General features: G+C 32.1%; 1 protein-coding gene across 1 annotated transcript; it reads left to right on the forward strand.

Annotated features, from left to right (window-relative positions):
- Positions 1–3496: 3496 nt before the first annotated feature.
- Smp_011690 (hypothetical protein) lies at positions 3497–25698 on the forward strand (the record flags this gene model as incomplete). Its single annotated transcript, XM_018789028.1, is given in 5 exon segments — positions 3497–3754; positions 16489–16684; positions 18251–18374; positions 25668–25686; positions 25690–25698. Coding segments are annotated over 5 exon segments (606 nt in total).
- Positions 25699–26213: the final 515 nt, after the last annotated feature.

The raw sequence follows: 26213 nt of genomic DNA on the forward strand, positions 1-26213 counted from the left end.
TTTTCCATGGTGGTCTAGGTTCAATTGACTCACGCTTTCAACTATGAAAAAAACCTTTGTTTTATAAAATAGTTTGAGTAGGTCTTATTTTCTAAAACTATCCTGGGGGTTTGAATTTAAACATTTTCCTTAGATTGAGGAATATTTGTGTGCTTTAAAATAAAGTATAATAAGATTATTTTATAATGAGTAATCTACTTTAGTAAAAGGGTTATGATAGCCCAGATTTTTTAAATAAACATTAAAGTTGAATAGAAGTCTGTTGTGGCCTCTATGGTCAGTGTGAAGCTTTTTTATTTATAATAAATGATATTTCTTTAACTGAGTAATAGGACTTTTTAGAGCTTGTTCTAAATTAAAATCGTTGTGGCCACTGGATTATTGGTACTCTTTCTATACGCTAATTAACAATCCCTGCTTTCAAAATCTAAAACTGTATCTTACACTCACGATTTGATAATGAAGCTTTCATCGACCACCGGCTTCTGATATGGATCAATGATTTGTATGACTTTCCGATGATTTACTACAGAATTGTAAACATCAGGTCATAACCTGTGTTCACAGTTTAATTTCATGAACTCGAGCTGACTTAGTATTTATTAGGCTTGAGCAAACAGACGTGTATATTACAAAGTAAGACGGTTACCACTTCTTCAGTAAATGCATTTTTGAAAACAAACTCTAGTAATTAGTTTTTGCTACCTTAGGCTCTCATTCCAATACAAGAATATAGCCATTTACCTTTCCAGGAATAATTGTCCAGTTACGTGACTATCTTGGGTTTTCATAATCAAATTTGTTTATTAGCAACGACTAAGTTTGAATGCTAGATGAAAAAAAACCAATACGAAAGAGCATAAGAAATGTGAAATCACACTAAGCTTCACTGCACCCATTTTTGTTACGAATATTTTGGTTCTATAATTTGGAACAAGTTATTAATTACATCATTCTATAATTTCACCAGTTTTCCCTAAAGTACTGACAACTAGAAAATAAATACACTCAAGAGTATGTGCGAGTGTTGGACACTGTAGCGAGGGTATTACAATTATTTTATTCTCTGTAGAGCTGTCTTCTCTAAAATACGAAACATAAAAAAATTGTTGCCGTAGTTCGTAGTTTGCATCACCAACTGATCCTAGCTGGACAATGACGGGAAACCAGGATTCACCTGACGAATATCTTCTCCTAGTATGGAGCTCCTCAGAGGTGAACATTCACGATCCCATTGAGGATTGAACCCACGACCTTCAGTCTCACGGAGCTCGCTTGACCTCGGGACCACTGACCCGGCGTCCAATAATATGTACGTCCAATTTAAATTGATCCGGGATATTGTGTGACAATCTCCCATCGCCATTTCAGACTGTGAAATTTGAGTATATTTTTCACTATTTTTAACTTGAATAGTGATCTGAACCACATAATTAATACATTACATCTGTAATGTCAAAAAGTGGACATTTTTCAGTTATATTCTTAGGCTGATGTCATTAAAGGAGTTAATCACAAAACATACAGCTTTAAACTGACTGCAGTGACTTATATGCTCCTTTTATTCCCACGGACATTTAATAAGGGTATTGAAATGTTTATCATCCACAGTATTATCATAGTATAGTATGAGTAAAGTAAATACTTTCGAAAGCTCAAGATTCAAAACAAATCATTCAACGTTTTTAAATCCTGACGAGATGTGTACTTTTTTGTGGATTCTAGTTGTCGACGGTTATCTTGCTAAGGTCGATCCATGAGGTAAGTTTTCACACTCTAGTTGTGAGTTATATATAATATGTGAATTTTATTGCAGGGTTACTGAAGCCAAACTGAAATCTCCAGACACACTAACTAGAAGTAATTATCTTAGCTTGCTTCAGGCTGCATTAGAAAATACAGTTAATTTCATCCTGGAACTTCAGTTAGAATTTAGCAGAATAACGTTTTTGCTACAATAAATAAATGACGGAACTCATAAGAGAAGATCCATGTATGTATTGATGTGTATCAGATTAGGATTTACTTTCTTTTTTCATAATTTGCGTGTCAATTTTAGTGTACAGTGCACAATTCACAATTTTAATCATCTGTTAACACGTTTGAAACTGCGCTATAGTTAATACGAGTGGTAGATCTAAAATAAGATCCCATGTCCACTCCCTAACAAGTACTCTTAGGATATTAGTGAGTTTATCATTTTAAAGACTAGCTGAGATGAAACTAAAGTGAGGGACTGAACAACTAATTCAGAGAACTTCCCAATGCTAAACAGAATACCTTGACATTAAATTGATTTCATAGATTAGGATATATCAATGGCAGTTACTATTGCTTCCTGCAATCGGAAACAATTGGAGTTAATTTGATCTAAATACTGGTCTGGAAGAGAATGCATGTAGAGACAACAAAGAAACATTTGTTAGCACAAATTAGGATAACTGTTTGTCCTAATGTTGTTGAATAAACCATGCCCATGGAAATTTGCTCTTATTTGTTTTTAAACCCACAAAAATTTATCAAATAGATTAGACAAGCATGATACAGACATACATAGTCATTATTATCATCATTCGACCTGTTTGTAACACTACGTTCTGTGTGCCCAAGACATTCAATACTATGCAAGATAGGCAGATACTTACATTCATACTAATAGGTTTGTTTATATGCCCTAAAGCAAGTCAATTTTCGTGCATACGCACGTGCATACACACCAACAGGTATCCTATTCACATTTATCGCATTCAGCATACTATGATGCCTACAATAAAACAATAAAATTCACTACTGAGATTTTCCTACAAGGGAGATGAATCACATGTTACATGTAACTAACCTATCACAATCTTTGTAAGTCTCTTCTATTTATTCTAGTAAATATTACCTTAAAACAACATTTGTTATGCTGTACATTCGGTGCTTCTATAGTTGGGCAAAGAGATAGAATAATCTGCGTTCTGACGTATATTGAAATGGTTTAAATTTTTCTATTCATTTATTGTTGTATACGTGTACTTATCCACATGCACTTATGCATACGTAACCTTCATCCAATTACTCTTGGGCATCATGTTTTGAGCTTCCAAGGGAACATTATAATTAGGATTATATTTAACACTGTTTAAGTTGTTTTCCTTGAGATAAAAAAGGATGAATATGTACTTTTCCAATAATTTTAGATTGTAATTGCACAGAAAAGTATGCTGAAATATTTTCATCTTCAGGATCGATTTCAACTTGTTTATCATACCATTGAAACTTAATTCTAGTTAACTGTACAGTTGAAGAATTCATATCAATTTAGTATCCACAGCCACTGTGCTAAACGTTTATTTACAAAATCATCCGAAGAAATAATTCTGTTGATATTAATTCTCATTCGGATACCATTCAAACTGAAGTTCTAATTACTCTACAGGCAAAGGAAAGTAGTTTTGAGGATTTACAATATACGGCGAATTCCTCTAACTTCATCACAAAATTTAAACACAAAATGGACAATACACTATTGACAACAACATTAGCAACTTCAAATGTAACAGCAGTCTTAACGAATTTAAACAGGACAGATGTAGACAATTTTCAGTTTCCTGAAGATGAAGTCCCTAAACCTCCGCTGCTTATTGTGAAACCGCTTTACTGTCATTCACTTCCAGGTCAATTTATTCTAAAATGTTATCGTCGTGAGATACACTTTACTTGGATTCCCCCAGATACTAAAATCGCTAGGGCTATGGTTAAATTTCGTGAGGTAAGTTAACAACAATTGATCATATCAGAAACAAATATTTGGCCAAATTTTCATTTCAATTGATAATTAAATATACTTGATCTGAGGTATTGAAGTTTCAGAATGTAAAAAGTAAAGAAGAGGAAGACGGTTCAAAATAGTCAATCTACTAGCGAAATTCATCTATTTAGTAATTTGACCTTGTTGAATTTCGATCTTTTTTCAAAAGGGTTGTCAGTATCCGACCAACATCCACTCGAAATATTATCATCAACTGCAGAAATTTCAGTATTTTTCAGAAAACCTGGTTAACTTGTTTCTATAAGTACTTTGGGGTCTTTATTATAAATTGTGATTTTGAAACCAAAGGTAGATAAGATATTGAAATTACGTTTAGCTATTTTCCAGCAAATAATGAACAGAAATTATAAACATTAAAAAACCCTAACGTGATAGATTGTACCAGTGTCGCTTTTATATTAGCTATTATTGTCTACCGGAGACCAATACTTTCACAATCAAGTTATTACTGAAATAAAATTAATTTAATGTTTTTTTTAAGGAACCTATTGCATATAACTGACTTAATACAAGTCATTCAATTAACTTCAATTTTGATTTAATTTGAATGATACCTGGAGAAATCTACAAGCTCGGCTCTTTTGTTTCGCTGTTAACATGGCTTTTAAACCTTTTCGTTAACTAGTTACTATACTAAATTATGTCATCTGGCATAAAACTAATACTTTACTTTTTGTATATGATAAGACGGGAAGCTTTCTACAAATATATATGAATCTTGATAAAATGTGCAATAACAGTGAACTCGGAAGTACCAAGGTAGTTAAATAAAAATGACTGGAGCATTTTCATATGAAAGTGAAGTAGATTAAATTTTCCAGTTTAGGTAAAACCTGACAGTATTGCAAGACCTTATTTAAAAATGTTTAGTCGATCTGGTCTTGTTATGTAAGGTGTTTTTACTGTTAATGCTTGATGTATTTCGGTAATATGTACTGATTCTAGCATTTGTTTCAAAGATGGTCATCATATTTATACATCAGTCCTGTCTGTTTCTAGTAGCATCAAATATAACAGTGGTCGACTGTATCCTCATTCCCCACCTCATATTCTGTTAATTTCCACTGAAATCGATTTTCTGTCATGTTTCACCGTTTACACATATTTGTACCTCTTTTCAATTACTGAGATAGTCAACTTTTGTTCGAATAGCCTGGAGGTTTTTTGTGTTCGGTCAGACATCTCAGATTTAGTATTTATAATTATTTGTGCATCGTATGTGTTCTCACATGATCATGCAAAAAAAAATAACTAGTTAGAAAGTAGTTACTACGACATTTTTCTGCGTTGATTATTCACATAATTCCATCTTGTTCATTTGAAGATAACATCCTACCAGACAGAAGAAAACAAATACAATAATGCAGAACCTCTTCGTTGGTCCTTTTTTTGCTGTCAATTATTCATGTAGTATGGAATTATCACAAAATTAAAGTTACTTCCTAAGGTTATGAATTGTAGTTTTATTTCTTGCCCTCCTTTAAATAAAGAGATCTGAGATGCAGTTTGCCAAGTGAAACCAAAAACAAGTTAACCTATAATTTTGGCGACAATTTTCGTAAAACTAGCACAATTTTACAGAAATTTGATGCATGCACATGTTACACATCGGCAGTATGTACCAGGAGGACATATTATCGATGTTATTTTATGCACTTCTTTATACTCCTTTACTAATTAACTATAAATCTGTATTCATGGTGGTTTGTTATGGAGTGGAAGTTATATATAAAAAAAAGATGGTTGAAAGTCCACAGATTTAAGTTTTGATGTTGGCGTAATTTGTTTTAATCATAAATTTTAACGAACGTTTGTAAGCTCTGCATTCTAAATTGCATTTACACAACTGCGTTTTCATAAGACTCACTCTGTCTACAGGAAAACAGTTTATTTGTAAGAGTAACAACCCTTGATACTTGTTATAATATGTACAATATCATATTTCTCTTATTGGAAGTAATTTAAAACTGGATTTTGTCAACAATAAAAAGTAATGGACTATGCCACTTAATAACTGGTGATCTGTAGGTTATGGATGCTTCATTGACATTTATAAAATTCAAGTGTTAAAACTACTAAAAATAAGCCTGGTACAATTATTTACCCAGAATAAGAATAGTTTTATCACCTTCCATAAATTGGAATAGGAGTAGTGAATTTAAAAATGCGATAACGTTTCAGTGAATCTCAAGAGGCGGAATCGTGGATGCGCACTGCTGAGGAGTCCCACAATAGGACGAAACGGCCGTCCAGTGCTTCCAGGTTTTCGATGGTGATCTAGCTTCAATTGACTCATGATCTCAACTATATAAAATTACTAAAATCTCCACAAAACCCCCTTCTGATTATTTTACATTCCACTCCACTTCATCGAGTATAGTTGTTTTACAGCCAGATGTCCAAAAATAAATGCCTTTATTCGTACATTGGTGAGAAGATCCTCATGGTTACTCAAAAAGATAGCATTTTGAGCTTTATAAACCAATCACTTGAATACCAATAATATCACTACTTTCTAGCATCAAAAAGACGTATGAAACATCGTTTCTTTCATATTGCACCAAAGTTTAACATAGACTCTTTCTTAAATGCGCTTTTCCAAATGGAATGAAACATGTATATACTAAAGGGTATGCATTTATTATGAGTATATTTTACATTGAGTGTCTGCTATATATGCTGCTGCAGGGTTTTCCTTCCATAAATTCTTAGCGTTAAGAATTGTTTTCAGATTATCTTTATAGCGAATACCAAAACATTTACTGTATATTTTTTCCATATTATTTGTTTGAAGATGTTGATTGTCTGATTTTCATTCTTGGATGAAGACACGGTTGGTCGATTTAACTGACATTTAGAAATAACGAAGGTAGTGTTGAATGTGAAGTTATTTACTCGTCAAATTAACATTAATGTTAATTAACGTAGACTTAATAGCAGCATAGTATCAATTGACTTATCCTAGAATCAGGTAATGAGAAGCTAACGTTTCAATACTTTTCATGAGTGAACATAACCAAATTTTCTGGCATTGATTACTAAGCTGTCAGTTAGTCAACTAGTTTATGAGATTATAATAGGTTTGAAATAGTTTCTGGGAACCGTACAGATGTGATTATCATCCGACTGGGAGATTTTAGGAAAAGACAAAAAATACACAAGAATAAAAGTCAATTGTCTTAAAGTAAAGTTACTTATAGCTGGTACATTAGAACAATGACCAGAATTTAATATATCAATATTCATCAACAAAACTTATGTTGATTAGTTAGCTATTTAAAAATCTGGTATTTCATTTAATTTAAAATATGTTACTTTATATTGCAGCATTAACTAGTTCTGTTGCCTTACGTTGTCCAGAATGTAATTTATGTTGATTTGTCTAAAAACTAATCCAAAATTGTAAACCACATCAATTAAACAACATTATTATCACTTCTTTCATTTATGTCATTTTTCTACTTATCAAGATACGTACATATGTAATGTACAGCAGAAGGAATGTGATGTAAAGTCGGTAGAAAAGAATAAACATCTAAAGGTCATGTAACAAAATTATCTCAATGATTTACTAGTAATGGTAATAAATGATAAAAGAAGGTAGGTGTAGTGCAAAGAATATTGAAAGACTATTACTGAATAATTTCTCCAACGAGCTGATTATTAATGATGCTATTATTTCTACTGTACACTGAGTATAGGAAAGTAATAAAAAGTTTCATGTTATCATCTACTAATGAGAATTAGTTTGACAAATAGTCTCAATGAAATTGAAAGTAGAATCTTGATAAATCGAAGTATTTTACGTCACTTGCTCAGAAAAAGTCACTATTTAAACATTCTGATATTGATTGTTGATTTGTAGTAACACCTGGAGGGTAGTGTAACGTTTTGGATTGGAAAGTAAAATTATAATCAGCATATTTGGTTAAACCCGCTTGACTTAGTGTAAACGGATCTTGTTGCTTGGTATGTTTGATAATTTGGCTTCCTTTACACTTGGCTAGCAGACAACTAAGTAATCAAAATATGTTTTTATTTCATTACTAAACACAATAGCTGAATGCATAGTTGAGAAATTGTATTTGACTAGACACAAATTATTGGTATTTTCATAGTTGAATGCGTGAGTCAATTGAAGTTAGACCACCAGGGAAAACCTGGAAGCACTGGACGACCGTTTCGTCCTATTTTGGGAATCCTCAGCAGTGCGCATCCACGAGCTTCAATTGACTCACGCTTTCAACTATGAAAATACTAAATCTCCACAAAAAAACACTTCTGATAACAAATTATTAGATTAATCGCTTAATAGCCTTGATAAAAATATTTTTAACTGAGTAACACGTTTTACTTATATTCAAACAAATTTGCTCCCATAAACTCATCAGTTATAACCAAATCCTGTCATTCTTCTTTCTTTTTACGCGCTTAAGTTGATTTAACACAAAGTTTATTTAGAAAAAATGTACATTTGTGATAACTAAGTTTTTAAAATTTCTATGTTTTACAACATTGGAATTTTATCATGAATAGCTTCTTTATAAAAACCAAAGTGGATGTAGAATAAACACGTTACCATTATTGTGTAGTCTTATACTATTATTTTCTTGTATTTCAAGCTATTTTTCACCGGAGACTGACATCAACATGAGAAACATTGAAAGCCAGGAACTACATGATAACTATTTAATAATAGTTAGGCATCTTCAATAGTCAGTACTCATAACTCCACGTCTAATTGAGTTGAAGGCCTTTAGCTCTCGTGCGACTTTACACAGTGGGACGAAATTCATTACCTCAATATGATAACGTAAACATGAGATTCAAAAAGTTGACCTTCTAATACGATTCTCTTCATACGTTGGTTGTGATATACTTTATTTTCTTGACTAGGCTTTTTTATGTTCACTTTTCAGTCATCATGGTTATATAATATTTCCTTGATACTCTAATAATAATTCACTAAAGATTTATGTGATGCCAACACTCATCTAGAGTTTATAAGCGAAGTGTAACAAACTTGTTCATTATAATTACTCCATTAATTAAGAAACTTTAATGATAGTCTCATTAAACTCATAATATAAGGTTATTTCTACTTTACAGTCACTGAAGAAGATCTAGTATAGAATAAATATTGTTCACAATTTTATAGAACCTTTATAGCCCCCCCCCCCAAATGTTAATCTGCAAATTTCTGGCGAAAATCTCGTCAATTATTGTAATCATATAAGCTTATTTTAATATATAGAATAATAGATCATTCTATAGGAAATACATATTGTATTCACTTGTGAACAGGTGTCTTAAAAATTAGTTAATTAAGCTGTCGAATTACCACAGTATTATTAGAATTGCTAACTTTAAGTTTAGTAAATCGTACTTCCATTCAATTTATACATACCGAATATGTTAGATTACTGGACAAGTAAGACAATCTTTCTAAATGGACGAACAAATCTTTCATGAAGTATAAATATTTCAAAAACATAGAAATTCAAAAGACACGGAAGAGTTATCCAGAAATGCAGAGATTAAACCTCAACTATCCCTTCTAAAATGACAGACATCATTATTAAATTAATTAGAACTCCCTAATCCGAATAAAGAAACCATTTGAGCTCTTGATTTTATTTGATTACAAACAAAACATTGTTCTATACGGAAAGCCTTTCTTAGATAGCTAAATAGTTTTATTTAATTCACCTGACTGTTACTTATCAGCTACTGTCAACCTGAAAATCGTCTCTAATGCTGTTAGTTTTGGAAGTAATTATTCTAGAAACAGTTATTAATCATTTACATTGTTAACCATATGATATCGGCCTTTGATAAATATGACTTCTAGACAAATCAGAGGTAATAAATTCTGTTATAAAGAACTGAATATTAGTACTTAGAATTTCTTCTTTCTAGCTTGTTTGAATTGCCAGTGTCATTTCTCATGATGCTATTCAACTTACTTCTATTTGGAATTCAACCAAACTTACGCCTGTTACCCCTCGTGGAGGAGCATAGGCCGCTCAATGGCAATATGTGGTCAAGATTTATTACTTTAGACTTTGACCTTACTATATTAGTCTGAAATTCGGATTCCTCCCATAAAATCTTTTCCAGCTCTATTTTTATATCCAAAAGGCAAAATAATGGAATCAATTATCAGTTGAAATAAAATGTCGGAACAAACTGAAATAACACAGGAAACATCCTACTAACTAGCCGTCACTAAAAATTCGTGTCTATATTTTTAAATGAAAAAGAGTTCAAAATTACGAACAGTACTTTTAGTAGGCTGAAGGTAAAATGTATTTTAAGGTAGACATTGCCCTAATATTGACAGTAAGTCCTCTATTGATATAAAAAGTTGGACAGTTAACGTCTCACGTTATGTTTCACCTCTTAATACACAAACAAACAATCAAAAGATTATCTTTATTTCAGCAATAAGTCTACAGTGACTTTAATTGACAAAGTTATTTTGATAACATTATTTTTACAATATTAATACTTTGAAGACATGTTTTACGTGACTGGGTCCTAATCAATAACCATTCCTAATCATAAAGATAAATTGTATGTTAGTTCATGTATAATATTTGATTGATTAACCTGCATTCAAAAACTCATGGAAAACATTTCATCTTTAGACACAATAATTTTATGAATACTAACACTATATTGAATGTAGTGCTGTTACGTAACATCTCGCCAAGCTAAACACAGCAAAAGGCAATTGTTTATTTTATATTTAAACACAGTAGTAAATTCAAAATATTACTGCAAGCATTTCAAACTTCCTGAAATTCTATGGCAGGATCGTTAAAGAAATCGTCATTGTAACTACTTTTGAGGTACTCAACATATAAATGATCATTACTCACAAAAATAAAGGTGGAAGACCTTGGAGCAACTCTAAAGTGACCTTGAGACAACTCATCTATTTACTAGGGTCAAAAGAAGGTTTTAAATTTGTATCAGGAAATAGGACTGGGATTTAAAATTCGAAAATAAAGTAAGGGTTTTCATCATGAACTGGCATCATCTATAATGCCAAATTACTATTTAGCCACGTGCATCAACGAATTTCGCGCCACAATTTAAAACTTCCTATCATAAATCCGATTGGTTCGTCCATAAGTTATAGTCTCACCACAACAAGTACCTATAAACCTTCATGAACATAGAAATGAGTTCGAAACCCAAGGATTGAAAATAGATCATTGTAAGGGAAAAGAAAGCACGTTCGAATTCAAAGTACAGGACAAATATCTCTTGAATTAGGCTATATACCGATAACTCATACCAGATACACATAATTCAAGGCAATTTCATTACTTATATTTGTTAGTTGAAGAAAACTGTTTTTCTGGTTAGCGTTTTTTTAGCGAGTTGGTTTTCTACGGGATTTTAAAAGATAACCTGACGCTAACTTATCCTATTAGTCTTTCGACTTAAAAATTCTAATCAATTCTGTTCATATGCACTTCAATTTTGAAAGCTCCGTCTGTCAATTCTTGAGAACTACTCACATTCATTATTTTGTGTTTTTAAGTACTTAAGAATTTATCAGGTCAAATAATTTGGTAATTTTGGCATAATAATCATTTATTCGTAATATCCTTAAGCTCAAACAAAGCATCACTTTCATAAAATTGGTAAAGAGCTCAATTAACAGCGTTTAATATAACTGTAAGCAGTGAATATTGTATTAACAGGAACGGTTCTAGAAAGCAAATATGGATCATGAATTTGTATCAAATAGAGAAGTATATTGTTATTTTACACCACTGACTAGGTTTAGCTAAACAGCTACTTAAAACAGAGGAGCACTGGGAGATCTTCCACCATAATCTAGGAGTCGTCGTCAGAATATACCATGTCCCCCACCTCAGGCCAAATTTGGGGCTTTCTAACTTCATGGTCAATACGTTACATCTAAACAAGTGTGTTATCAACCATTAATTCGCATTTCTAATTTCAGCAATGTGTTACCTAGTTTTTACACAAATAGTATACAGTAGATAAGGAGAGCAAATAGACGAAAAATGGAGAGATATTAACACTAATTTGAGCAGTTCATTTCTGCAAACAGTTTATCATTATGTTCTTATAAATCTAAGCTCTATGGACTTTTTTCAAAAGAAACTGTTTCATGTGAAACGAATACATTCAAATGCACCTTCATTATTTTTGGAAACATATTCATTTTTTAGTACTTAGATGATTTTCGATACTTTCCCTCACAAAACGAATACATCAAATATGTATAATTAGCAAACAAGTCCTTACAAATGAGCTTTTCCGTTTGGAATCGTGTTCTGCAGCTTCACTGGTCAACTGTTGTTTCACCGAACAATCAATAAATTCATCAATTTGATGGAATCAATACCTAAATTCACTCTATTGCTTTGATGTAGTTTCCACATTATAATAAAAACATAAAGTACGATTGCCTTGTTTAAAGACACTGCAGAATCCTCAATTAAATCGACGTAAAAATTTAATTATGACAAACTTTTGCATTTAATAGTCGTAGTAATACCAAGGTATCACATTTTTAAGAGGCCAGTTTTCAGATTACCTCGAATATATAGCATTAGTCTAGCGACGAACAAATAAGAGGGGAGATTCGTCTGGTTAAACGATATCATACTAATAATGAAGGATGAGGGAGTCAAAACTGTAGATTAAGCAAATTCTATTGTATTGCAGGAACCTAAAAACAAACAGAGTATGAAAGACGTGTTCAATCTAAAATAAATGTTGGTTCCTATTTCTCATTTTGTGCCCACAATTATTCGTTTTTTTCTAAATACTGGTCACTTAATAACCTTTCAAATAGTACTTTTTATTGTCTCGTGGTGAGTCAAAGGTCATCGTAAGATCAGCACATGCAATTGGTTATAAATAAATATACTACAGTAAACCAACTCGCTATTCAAGAAAAGATCTGAGCTCAAATTTAAAAAACATAGTCAATTTTTTACAGTTATCATATAACAATAAAAAGTAATTTGGCATTAGGTCAAAGGACAAACTTTATCACCTATCCAAGCATGAGTCCTATTTCGAAGATATCTATGTCTGACTTGATCCACTAACAATCGTCAGTTTTAGTATTTCAAATGTTTGAAATGAGAAACAAAGAACCACAGAAGCCAGTGGATCGGATTTTGTACTGCCATTCCAGATAGACCATAGTAGCACTGCAATATTTTAGCGTGAAATTCCTGACCAAAGAAACTATGTCTGTTCAAATTTTCAAAGGGGAATCTTTTGAAATTACAGTGGATGTAACAAACCATGTAAATAGACTACTGCACATCAAACTAATTTTATTCAGACTATTAATATTAGTTCTTGTATTCCAAAATATAAAGTTCCATTCGGGTCTTCATGAATCCCTTGAAATAAAACAAGTAAATGGTCTGCTATAAAAATTGTGGTTTCGTTAAAAAATGTTTTATTTAACAAGACATAAAATTGAAGAGCACATAACATTGATTGTAAGTGTTTTAGCAGCACTTAAGAAATTTCATTCATTCAAACAACAAGATATGTATGACCGTCTATTACTTCCTCATTTTCAATGATTTAATTTCCCACAATGAAACCTATTTTCAATGCTAATGACAGCTGACTTTGAAATATTTTCTATATAGTAGCATAAATGATAAGACAATGCTTTCCTCGAATATAGTAAACATTTTTACCAGAAACAGGGTTTATAGGTATCAGAACTAGATAGTACAGTAACTTCTCATAGAACTTACTGTTTCCACCTCATTTCAGTGATATTCTATCTTCAGGAATACGTTTTTCATGTTGTTTTGACAACACACTTTAGTCGAATACTTCGAGTCAAATTACAGTACATGTGTCCATATATTTTTTACTTTTTCAAGACGCTTATAATCTATATGTATATTATATATATATATACTTATAACATTCTTTGATTGAATTTTAACATGAATACTATCATTAAAAGTTAAACATATGACAAATGTCATTATTTGTCTAAATCTAGACATGTGGAAACCATTTTTACCTTGAATTCTACTAGGCATTCAGACTTCCCGTGACTTCACACTTTAATATTTCATGTTACTAAAACATGGTTTATGTATTTACTTTCATGTGATCCCGTTAAAACTCTGTCATCCAAACACAACGATAATTACATGTGTATGCGTACACTTAACAAGCTAGTAAATTCAGTAAACCAGTTGAAAGGGCGAAACATCTACGATGACCAAATACGATTAAAAGTATACATTTAAAATATCTGAATGGGTAGACAGACAAAGATTTTGAAGAAAACCAAAAACAAAATTTTGAATGTATGTGAAGGGAGTTTGTCTACATTTCTAGTTTATGCCTCGAGAAGGTATTGACGTCCATTTCTTGTTTCTTACAATCAACATTTTCATATTAACCTGATGGTTTTATTTAAGGTTGCTAGTTTATGGTTCTGAATTCAACTAGTTTATTTGTAAATCCAACCTACTGTATCATTAATCCAACATAAATTGAGTACAACAAAAGATTAGGTCATAGATAATATTATATTTATATTTTTAAGCTGAACTACTGATTTAATGAATAAACACCAGATCATTTTTTCTGTAAAATGACTTAAATTTCAATGTAGTTAGACCGTTTTAAAAGGACTTTGATAGTTCTATGAAAAGACAAGTTTTGATCTGAAAAAGATAATAACTCTAGGTTGCATTGGTCGATTACTCCTCCCTATGTATGTGTTCACTCAAACACGTGAATCGGTTAATGAAGTGGGACGTGATGTAATCGTTCGCGATTTGTTTAGAACTATATGGGATCATGGGTTTAGTTTCATTAGTAACAATCAGTTTAACAGCATTGCGTGTTCTCTCGATGGTCACTTTTAGTGGTGTGTCAATCGTTGGTGTCGAATTCCCCAATAAATATAGGAGGTAGAAACCACAATAACGAAAAATAATTGAAACGAGCCATAGAATTAACATAAGCATAGCTTATAAAACATTGTATAGAATTTGTCAGAGATAACTTCTTAGGTTTATTGAAAGCATGGCTATTCACAACTTCAAACCCTATTTGTGTGAACAGAATCAACTATCTTAATCATGAATATTTTCTTACTGATCTTGAATACATTCTACAGCCTACAGTGTTGTGACAATTTCCTATTCTTTCTACATTATATTAATTTTTCTCTCTCCTGTATTTACAGTTATTAATTAATGTTTATTTGAGCTTTTACTGAATTGACCTTCTTTAGTTTCCATACAAAATGCCTTTACGAATAGGTGACCAGATTGTCCGGAATTTAAAGCTCAAATATATTATCTTTTTCAGATCGAAACTTGTCTTTTTAAACTTTTCCACTAATTCATAATGGTTTCTGGTATATGATCAAGGACAGAAGAGTGTTTATTTCTTTATCTTAGCAAGATAATCGGCTAATCCAATAACTTAAAACTATTTTCACAATTTCTTGATATCACTTTATTTGAATGATATTAATAAGAGGGAATTGTAATTATGCTAAATAGTTCAAAAACTTGGTGATTATGAACCGTGACCTGAACTTTTCAGTTTGTTATCTAATAGACTGTTTTTTTCAAGTATCAAGTAGGCTTTGAGCGAATTAGAAAGTTTTTCCAATCACTCATAATTTTATCTTTGTTTATGTAAATCTCCTTGCCCCATGTACATATTCTTTATGAATGTGATCTGCGTCCAGTTGTTCTTTATTGACCGATGTGTGCCCCATTTCAATAGAATAACGATTTACTTCTTCATGCTAAATTAAAGTTTATAAAAGCAACGATTCATTGCTTATATGTTGATCTTTGATAACTATATACAATCACGTCTCATTGTGTTTCAATGAGGATTAGATTATGATCAATCTTCGAATGAAAGTTATTCTAACAGGAAAACCTTATAAATATAGTGCAGACTAGATCATTTAAAAGTAAATGTATGAAGATTAATCAAATCCAGTATTCAGTTCATTCTAGTTTCTGTGAAAATTTCATTTTGAATATTTTGTATGTTTCTCAATCTTTTATATAAAATTCGGTTATGTTCTAGATCAATTTATTATAAATAATTATCATATGAACAGCTGGAGAAAAAGAAAGACAACGTATGACTTCAATGTCTCTCAAGGCCACACAAAGTTTTGGAAATATCGTACACTTTTGTACCCCCCGATGATTTAATCAGTTAGTGGTTAGGATCCATCATTTTCATTTTCGTCTCAACAGTGATTAAGGTTTGAAACAACAAGGGAAAGTCGTTTATGATGTCATTGTCTTACGTCAACCAACTTTTTAAAGTTTCCATATTAGTAGTTGATTAAACAGCTAATCATTACTTTGTAGACAGTTTTGATAGTACTTTGATTTTTCGATTATTTTCATTCCTTAGCTTCTAAGTTATTCATAACAGAAAATCACATGTGTTATAAAGATTTTAGATGTTGCAGTTATTATTTGTTTTACAAAATTTGAACGTTGCCAAATATTGTAATAAAAAGTTGTGATATCGTTTTTATCCATATTTTTAAATATATTATTTTCCGTTCACCACGTAGTGATACTTGTTTTATATCTTGTTCCCATATTCCTATCGCATATTAAACCGGTTTATTTTGACGTCAGTTCCACCAACCGAAATTCACAACTATGTCTGATTATGGATGGGGACATTCGGGGGTTAAATATCGTAATCATACGATCACTTCACTCAAACCTAACCGGTTATACGAATTTGGACTAAATTTGATATATGAAAACAGTACATTTGATCGATTCCCAAAGATTGGATCAAAAGATATATGCGCATGTAAAACATACCGTAAGTACTAATTTATCTTGTAATAAAACATAGCCATGTCCTTCTTATCAGCGTTTTTCCGTTGAATTCTTCTGAGATGAAAAAGTATTGTTCATTGAAATTTTATAACAAAAACATATTATGAGATTACTGAATAGATTTTAAATTAGATTTCCGCTTTTCAGTGCTCTAAATTGCAATGTAAAGGAAGTATTCCATCAGAAAATCCTTGATAATTACATTCTTACAGTGAAAACGTCCCCTGCTACTAGAAGGCGAATTTATGACCCCACTGTATCATAACTATTTTAGCCGATAGGGTAAAAGAAGTTCGTTTGTTTATTCGTGCATCTGTTCCATACCAGTGAGATCATAAACCGACCTTAACTAGATAAACATTAAAGACCAGGGATCACTGAACAGTTGCTTAGTCCTAGTACAGAATTCCTAGTAAGTGCTCATCCACAACCCTATCGTGGACATCACTAAGGACCTTCAGGTTTCGCCGAGAGTGCTTAACTTTAGACCACAGAGGTAATATGTACTGTTTTACATGTTTAAGTTCGATCAACTCAAAGTATTGTTTAACTCTACTAGTAATGACTACTCATTAGAACACTAGCTACCCCATGATAGCTATCAGTTTAGGGGTATGTGGAGATTGTTGAATGTCATTGAAATTATACACAAATCTAAGTTAGACAACCATTCTAGTTTTTTTTAGAACTTGATTTAGTAAAAATGATAATTTCAGTTTCTTCAGTGGCAAATAAGACTATGTAGTTATCTACGATATTTCTAACAAACAAGATTACTGAAAAATAAAATACACCTGGTAAGTCGACTACAACATTTCAGAACAAATAACATTGACTTTGTAACTGAAATCCCCCATGCTAATAAAAGATATATCAATGGCTATCTGGTCTCAGTAGCTAAATGAATAACGCGTTTGGATTTGGAGCTAAAAGTACCGCGTTCTAGTTTTGGTGTGATCATCAACGCTAAGATTCAGGTACCACACTCATCTGACGAGCCTCTAATAGAAACGAAACACGTGTACTGAGTTCCACTGCTAGCTACTAATCAATTTTAATCAGGAATTGTAACAGAGTGACGATACTTAGAGAATCTGATCAGGATGCACTTATAGAAAAGCTGGTTGATCGATCAGTCTTTAATACCATCATTGAAAAAAAAAGGATACTGATAAATCGGGTTTTATATGCTTGAACTTCTGACAAAAATCATTCTGCATGTTATTTGCAATGAAAAACTATGAGGACTAGAGATTTAAAAATTTTATTACTCAGTGGATTGTCGATGCTTTACTACAACTTAGTGATGATGTTAGGAACAATAGTTAAATTTTCCAACTTAAGAAAACTAAAAAAAGCATCTCTTGGTTAGTTTCATAATATCATGCTTATTCTTATAATATTAGATAAGTCGTAGATAAAACTGTTTCTGTCAAATGATTTATATTACTTAGAAGAAAGTGCGAACCTCAAGTGAAGTTTCTCTCGAATCGAGATTTTGTTTATAGATGACATACATTACTAGTATAATTTTCAACAAATTTTTCAGCTGATGTTCCTGATGCACCATTGGATCTACGATATCACTATATGCAAGGTAATCAATACACTCTCGAGTGGACACCGAATAATGATAATGGAGAACCGATTTTTACGTACAACATGAAGTCTATGTACGTCATTGTTATTTATTTTAATAACTCTTATTTCTAATGTTGATGATATTTCATATCAAAATTGATGATCAGCCTCTTTCTCACTGTATAAATATCTCCCAGTAGTTACAGATTACTGTTGATTCCACCAATTTAATTCAATTTTACAAATATATGTAATTCTTTCATTACTACGAAAAAAAAGACAATAATTGTCTCCATTTTCCACATAGTCGAGGGGCAAGAACAAACAAGAAAACACCAGTAATCACTAGAAAATGGATAGTGTTTATAATTTACAGAAACATCTGGGAAAATAAGATTAAGGCAACCATCTGACCAATATCTAGGAAACATGCATAAGTCTTTCTACACAGTTTACCGTCAATTTAGATTAAAAAAACTACCAATGATAATATATTTTTCTTCGTTTCTTTGTTTGTATATGTGTGTACAGTTGCAAATGTGGCCGATTGGGATAAATAGGATACCGAGCACTATGTTTCAGTCTGTCTCTTTGTTTGTACACATTAATTAGCATATATTCAGACATGTTGCTCAATAAAAGGATTGATTGAACAAATAGCTGGTAGCTAATGTACAGTGATGTTTTTAGCATATTTCCTGCAATAATCCTTTTTATAAAATGAAGTTTAAAGGCATGAATGAAACTGAACAGATTTATGGTGTCAGAAAAAAACTTTGATTGATAAATCATAAAAATTGCTGGATTGCATTGAGCTAATTTGTTCATTATTAAATACGCTTTTTATAATCAGAGCATGTATGTGACTATTAATTGATAAAATCATAATGCCATTTAAGACGGTTTACTCAAAAGTTCGAGCCATCTATTTTCCACCTGTGCAATTATTGTAATAAACCTACCTGTTTTCAAATTATTTGAATTGAATAATTGCAAATGCCATCTGTTTATACTTACAAAAGATATAAGATATTGAGATGCTAAACACTGCAAAATCCATAACGAAATATCAGAGTTGTTGGCTTATTTTCCTGACTATCTGTTCGAGTACATCGAAGTTAATCCCTCTTATAAATGTTGGTTGAACAAAGTATTTATATCAGCTGAACTAGTAAAATATTCTCGTTATTTGAAATAAGTAGGACATATTGACTGTTACAAAGACTTCTAAGAATATATTTTCAAATAGATAATTACAATTTGAATACACGTTAAACAGAAATCTCTTGGAACGTTGAACAATTGTTGCTGTGATCTCCTAACTGTTACGGAATTTAAAGCGTTAAATCGAGATATTACTTTTGTTATTACCTCTGAATTTTGTAGTAACCTATTCTAGATAATAATTTATTTTATAGTCTTTAAATATTATAATTGCCCTGTTCACGCCAATCCCATTATTCACTTAGTATTGTTTGTTTGTATCTTCTCATTGATGTTTAGGATTGTAACTGGTCAGTCTCTTATTAGCCATATCTTCATACTGTGCGTATCGCCTCGATATAGCCTTAATTCACAAGCATTATAAGCAAAGATGGATAGTGGCTAGCAGTGGAATCTAGGACGCGCGTTTCGTCCAATTTGGTTTCCAGTCCCAGAGTGAACATCAACTCTGAGATGCAGGTACATCCAGCTGACGTGTTCCAAATAGGACGAAATGCGCGTCCTGGATTCCACTGCTAGCCACTATCCATCTTTGCTTACAATCCCATTATTGTTTACTTTTTATAGATAACTTTAAACTTGAAAATATTGCTAACTACCTTACTGTAACCCGATTGGCAGTGGTTTTTATCAGCACCTATAAAACATATTTATTAGCATTAAACCATGATAAAAAGTCAATAAAAATGAACTCTGTCATTGTCCAATTCGTCTATGGTTTAAATAGAGAAATTTTACCTTACACACGTTGCGTAATTTCTTCCCTAAATATCTCATTACTGTTAACTGTTAATTTCGAAGCAAATAAATGAGGAGATGAAAGATGGTAATCACGGCAACACTTTTCATTAATATTTTCTGTCAGGCATCTCGTAATTTAACTATATCTAAACTGCATAACAGTCTCACATATATGGGATTCAATAGACACAAGTAAATTTTATAGTCCAATCATGAATTGACAAGATAGATTGGTAGAAGCTCTTATGTGAACTGATTCAAATAAGAATACTTATACGATCATTGCGTAGTTCACGGAGATCTTACTGATTATATTACATGTATTCGCAAACGGTTAATTATGACCTTTCATTCATGAACATTTACTATGTATATGTATACTCGTCTCCATTCATTAATTTATATTAAACTTTGTTCACTTAATCTGTATATTAATGCAATCAACAATAAACACATTGAATGATTCGTCTGATCAATTTAAATATGTTCGACTTACTCTTACGGTACGGTTAGGAAATACTTTTGGATGAAATATAATCTTTTAAAACATTTCACATCTGACTTCTTGATATTGTGTTGTCCAAAGTCACAAATCTGGGAATAAATGAAAAAAATTAAATCGAGACCTTCATTGCGACGGAGTCAGATGTACAAATTGTTTGACTGTACAGATTATTGTCAAATATATATTTGACAGGGCAGTGTGGCTGAAATTTAAATATACTTAGATAATACGTAATTCTGAGTTGGCTAGCTTTCAAAACCCTTTTTTATTTCACATTAGCGCAGCAACAAGACGCTAAAAAAAATCTAAATTTTATCATGAAATATTAAGAAATCTAAAGATATTTCATGTGGAGACAAATGAGTATTCTACTAATACGACTATATTATATGTTTAGGTACACTTCCGATTAAGACCATGACTATGAATCAAATATAAATTTGTCTGGAGTTTACTAAACACGTCCACCCTAAACACTCAAGTTATTTTATTTCCTTTAGTCATTAATCTGAAAATGTTTTATTTAACTCTGATAAAATAATAAGCATTTATTATTAAGTGACAGATGAGCTGAACATTTTTGCATGCACACACATCTGATATTGAAAATTTTTAGAATCGAAAATTCTCTGTCTCGGTAAGACTTCCTAAACAAATAGATAATGAGGGACTTTATAAAAGAAATGTCAAAGGAATTTACTTTACTGTTAGCCACAGTATATTAATATTAGTGAATCAAAAGATTTTTGATGCCTATTCATATGTTAACTTAGTTTAAACCAATACAATAACAGCATCGTAATCACCAGTTTATTCCTAAATAAATGTAAATCATAAAAGTCCTTAAGTTACATACCATGATGTTTTACATAACTATAAATGGATTAAACACTATGAAAATAGTACTCGGACACTGAGTAGCTGTTAATTATATACTTGATTGCATTTAACTATAATAGGAACCAACCTTTCGAAACACCGTTATCAACACTTGAAAAATAAACAGTTCAGTTGTTTTTTAGACTAGGCATGACCGGATATGAAACTTATTAGATCACCATATTTGAAATCCGTTATCCTAAGACAAGGTTAATTTAGAAAACAGACGTGGCTCCTATGGGGAACAAAACATCTACAGAATAATTCTTCAAGAATAAGTACACTGTTTCAAGGATATCATATTTTGTACAACTACTAAGAGAGGAGAATTTTCTTTTTCTTTTTAAGTAACATAAAGTAGATATTCATGACTCATCCTACTATATTGTATATAAAACTTATGATCTCGATTGAAAATGTATATGCCTTCAATTTATAGATCAAGAATCCATCGACTTACATAGTTACTTAATGACATTATTCTATCACTTGATATCATTCCAATTTACTGCCACAAAAGTGTGTAACTGCTCATCACAATTATAGGCAGTCACCTTTAATCTGTCTACTATAATTGGGTATAAACAATTGCAATTCGCTTAGTTTTCAGTAATCGAGTGCTTTATTGTTTTAACAAATAATAAAGTTTTTATCAGCTTGAAGCAAACCAGTTGTAAGTAGTGTGTTTTTAAATATGAGAAATATCTTTATGAACTTATGGATTTCGTTAACACCATACAACAAATTTAGACTACGTTTTTCTTCCCTAAAAATCCGAATCAGGGATCACCAGGTAACTATGATTGCCTTTTATTATAAATATCATACTATCTAAGCTAGTAACAAACGTAAAAAACTATCAGTGTAAGCAAAATACAACAGGTGTCTTCACTTATGTAAAACGTAATTGCGAACATATGGTGGGTTGAAAAACACTGTTATTAAATTGTTAATGAAGAAATATAACTAATTCATTGACGTAACGAATGGGCTGCTGTCGTCAAAAGTGAAAAAAAATCATGTGATTACCTCTTTTTAAAATTAAAATCTAAATCCTTAGAGACATCTGTAAACCACGTTAAGGTCTTTTGATAAATTTTTAAACGACACTGAATTTATACCAAGTTGTTCATGGGTAGGAACTCCTAGATAAGATTACCAATTGCTTCCCAGTATATTTATCTTCGCCACTATTGACTTGTAGGGAAATTTCTTTTTCGATTCATTCAACTAGTAAAAAGTTACTGACTTTAGCGTAATTATTAACTACTGTATATATTATAATACACGAATTCAATCTTATTTTCCTTGAGTTCTTTGGTATTTCTGAATAACATATCCAGATTTGTAGATTTATTATATTTCCGACGCAAAGAATATAAATTTTATATTGGATTGTTAACTGGTTAAGAGTTGAACTCCGAAATACACAAGTAGTGTTGTAAAATAAATATAATGTTCAGAGATACTTACATACTTACTTACGCCTATTACTCCCAATGGAGCATACGCCGCCGACCAGCATTCTCCAACCCACTCATCCTGGGCCTTCCCTTCTAATTCTATCCAACTTTTGTTCATTCTCCTAATTTTTGTCTCCATTTGTCGGCGTAACGTTTTCTTTGGTCTTCCTCTTTTCCTCTGACCTTCAGGATTCCGTGTGAGGGCTTACCTTGTGACGCAATTGGGTGATTTCCTCAATGTGTGTCCTATCCACTTCCAGCGCTTTTTCCTGATTTCTTCCTCCGCCGGATGGAATCTGGTTTGTTCTCTCTCACAGTAGGTTGTTGCTGATAATGTCTGGCCAACAGATCCGAAGTATTTTGCGTAAACAACTGTCAATAAACACTTGTATGTCCTGGACAATGGCTTTCTTAGTTCCCCAGGTTTCCGCCCCATACAGTAAAACTGTCTTGATGTTTGTATTGAAAATTCTGATGTTGATGTTGGTTGACAATTTTTTTGAGTTCCAGATGTTCTTCGGTTGTAAATATACTGCTCTTGCTTTGCCGATCCGCGCCTTCACATCTGCATCAGATCCACCGTGTTCATCAATGATGTTGCCCAGATATGTAATGGGTTTTACATCTTCTAAAGCTTCTCCGTCAAGTGTGATTCGATTGGTGCATGCTGTATTGCATCGGAGACTCTTACTTTTTCCTTTGTTTACATTGAGACCTACTGCTGCTGAGGTTGCTGCTACACTGGTCGTCTTCTCCTGAATTTGTTGTTGCGTGTGTGATATAAGAGCCAGATCATCTGTGAAGTCTAAATCGTCCAGCTGCATCCTAGCTGTCCATTGTATCCCGTGCTTCCCTCCAGATGTTGACGTCTTCATGATTCAGTCGATCACCAGGAGAAAGAGAAAGGGTAAGAGTAAGCTACCTTGCCTGACACCGGTCTTTACCTCAAACGAGTCTGTCAACTGTCCTCCGTGCACGACTATGCAGTTTAATCCATCATAGGAATTCCGTATGATATTGACTATTTTCTCAGGTAAGCCGTGATGTCGAAGAAATCTCCATAGTGTTGTCCTGTCCACGCTATCAAATGCTTTCTCGTAATCAATGAAGTTGATGTAGAGTGATGAATTCCATTCAACTGATTGTTCAACAATGATCCGTAGACTTGCGATTTGGTCTGTACACGATCGATCCTCACGGAATCCAGCTTGTTGATCTCGAAGTTAGGCGTCTTCGGAGTCCTTCATTCTGTTTAACAATACCCTGTTGAAAACTTTTCCTGGTATTGAGAGAAGAGTGATGCCCCTGTAGTTATCACACTTGGTGAGATTGCCTTTCTTTGGTATCTTGATCAGAAGTCCTTCTTTCCAGTCAGAGATACTAAATACTATATTTATTTATTTTCTATCTCCGGGAGAGTACTTATCAGTTACACTGTTAACTGAGTGGTTGAATAACAAATACTAATAACTACTCACAAGTTTCGAAGTTAATAGATGTTTAACACTCCGATCGTTAATTAGAAATTAGTATAATAAGAAGCCTATCATAAATCTGTGATATTATTCAACCGGAAAGCTACTGACAACCAGAGAGCACCAAACAACTATTCTGCTCTTTTCAGAAAGTTCTTAGAAGTTCAAACTAAAAACTTTCAGGCATCATAAAGGGTATGAGACAACCAATTAATTGTCTAATGATCCATATATCTAATCTTCATGGTTCGTTAATCATTGGCAACTCCTGACGAGAATCGCCTTCAAACTATGTAAAATATGCATCAAACAACCTAGGTTATGATATTACGCATACCAATATGACAAGTCGGATGGTTAAGAAGCCATTTTTTTCGATTAATTATTACCTTGTGATCTTAGGTGTCGCTTCGTTTCTTGCATCTTCTTCAGTACTAGGTTAGTTTAATATTTTAGCTTCATATCAACCATGAACTAAACACAAGTATAAGGAAATATGTTTATAAATTCAATTATCTGTCACGCGGATGAATATCACCGAAAATATTACACATGTTTCCAAAATCTCTAAATCAGTAAATCTTATGATAAATATCTATCTTTAAAGAACATATAGGTCATACTTTTGTTCTCCCACCTCTCTGTTCTACTTACATATTTATAAGTATATGTGCCCTATCACTAGTTCTACTTAGGGACAGAAAAGTATGTTTAATGTTCTTAACATAAATTTCGTCGTAGCATATTATAACTTAAATGCAATTTAAAAGGAGAATATAATTTTTATTGTAAAGCAAATTGATGTAACGGGATTTATTTGTTCAGCACCACTAAATTCATGATATATATAGGACTGACATAGATTCGAAAATTTTCATCGTTTTGAGTTTGCCCATAGAATTAAGCTCTATTTTACTCTTCTATAAATTTGAAAAGTTTCGCAAGGAGTTACTGTCAATGGATAACGGAGAATTCATTTAAATCCACTAACATCTACAATTATATTTTAAATATTGTTACAGCTCACTTCTAGTCATTAACAGTATACATTGTAGTCTAGATAGATTTTCATATACCTAGTATGACTCCATCATCTAAAACAATTAATGTATTTATATAAAAGGAATGATCTGTTCATTATTTTGAGTTACTTTTCTACGAAAGAGATTAAAGATATGTAGTTATATTCAAAACCTTGATTACCTTTGACCAGCTTCATTCCTTTAATAACTTGAGGAAATCCACTACTGGTTCACTAGTATAATTTTGTTTGGACAACAAAATAACAAAATTTTGGGTGAAATTTTAAATCGTTACGACCCTTCGACAGTTGTTTAACTAACAGTTTCCAAGCGTTAATATTTGTCTTGACCCTTTATTGATCGCAACATTACCTCTTAAATTGTTTCATAAATATTAATTGTCACATCTTTCGGTCACTATTTGACTATGAATATTTTCCCCTGAGTTTACCTGGTATATGATGTCCAGCCATAGTGTAATAAGGCTATTGTCCTGTTGAACTTGATGTGATGAATACATAATCACATGGAAATAAACGATGTAAAAGTCTTTTCTTTGAATTTACTTGGTGTTTACAACTGCTTATGTGACATATCACACTGGAAGAAATAAGATTAAACC

The sequence above is a fragment of the Schistosoma mansoni genome, chromosome W, assembly GCF_000237925.1.
Source record: "Schistosoma mansoni strain Puerto Rico chromosome W, complete genome".
NCBI classification, from domain to species: domain Eukaryota; kingdom Metazoa; phylum Platyhelminthes; class Trematoda; order Strigeidida; family Schistosomatidae; genus Schistosoma; species Schistosoma mansoni.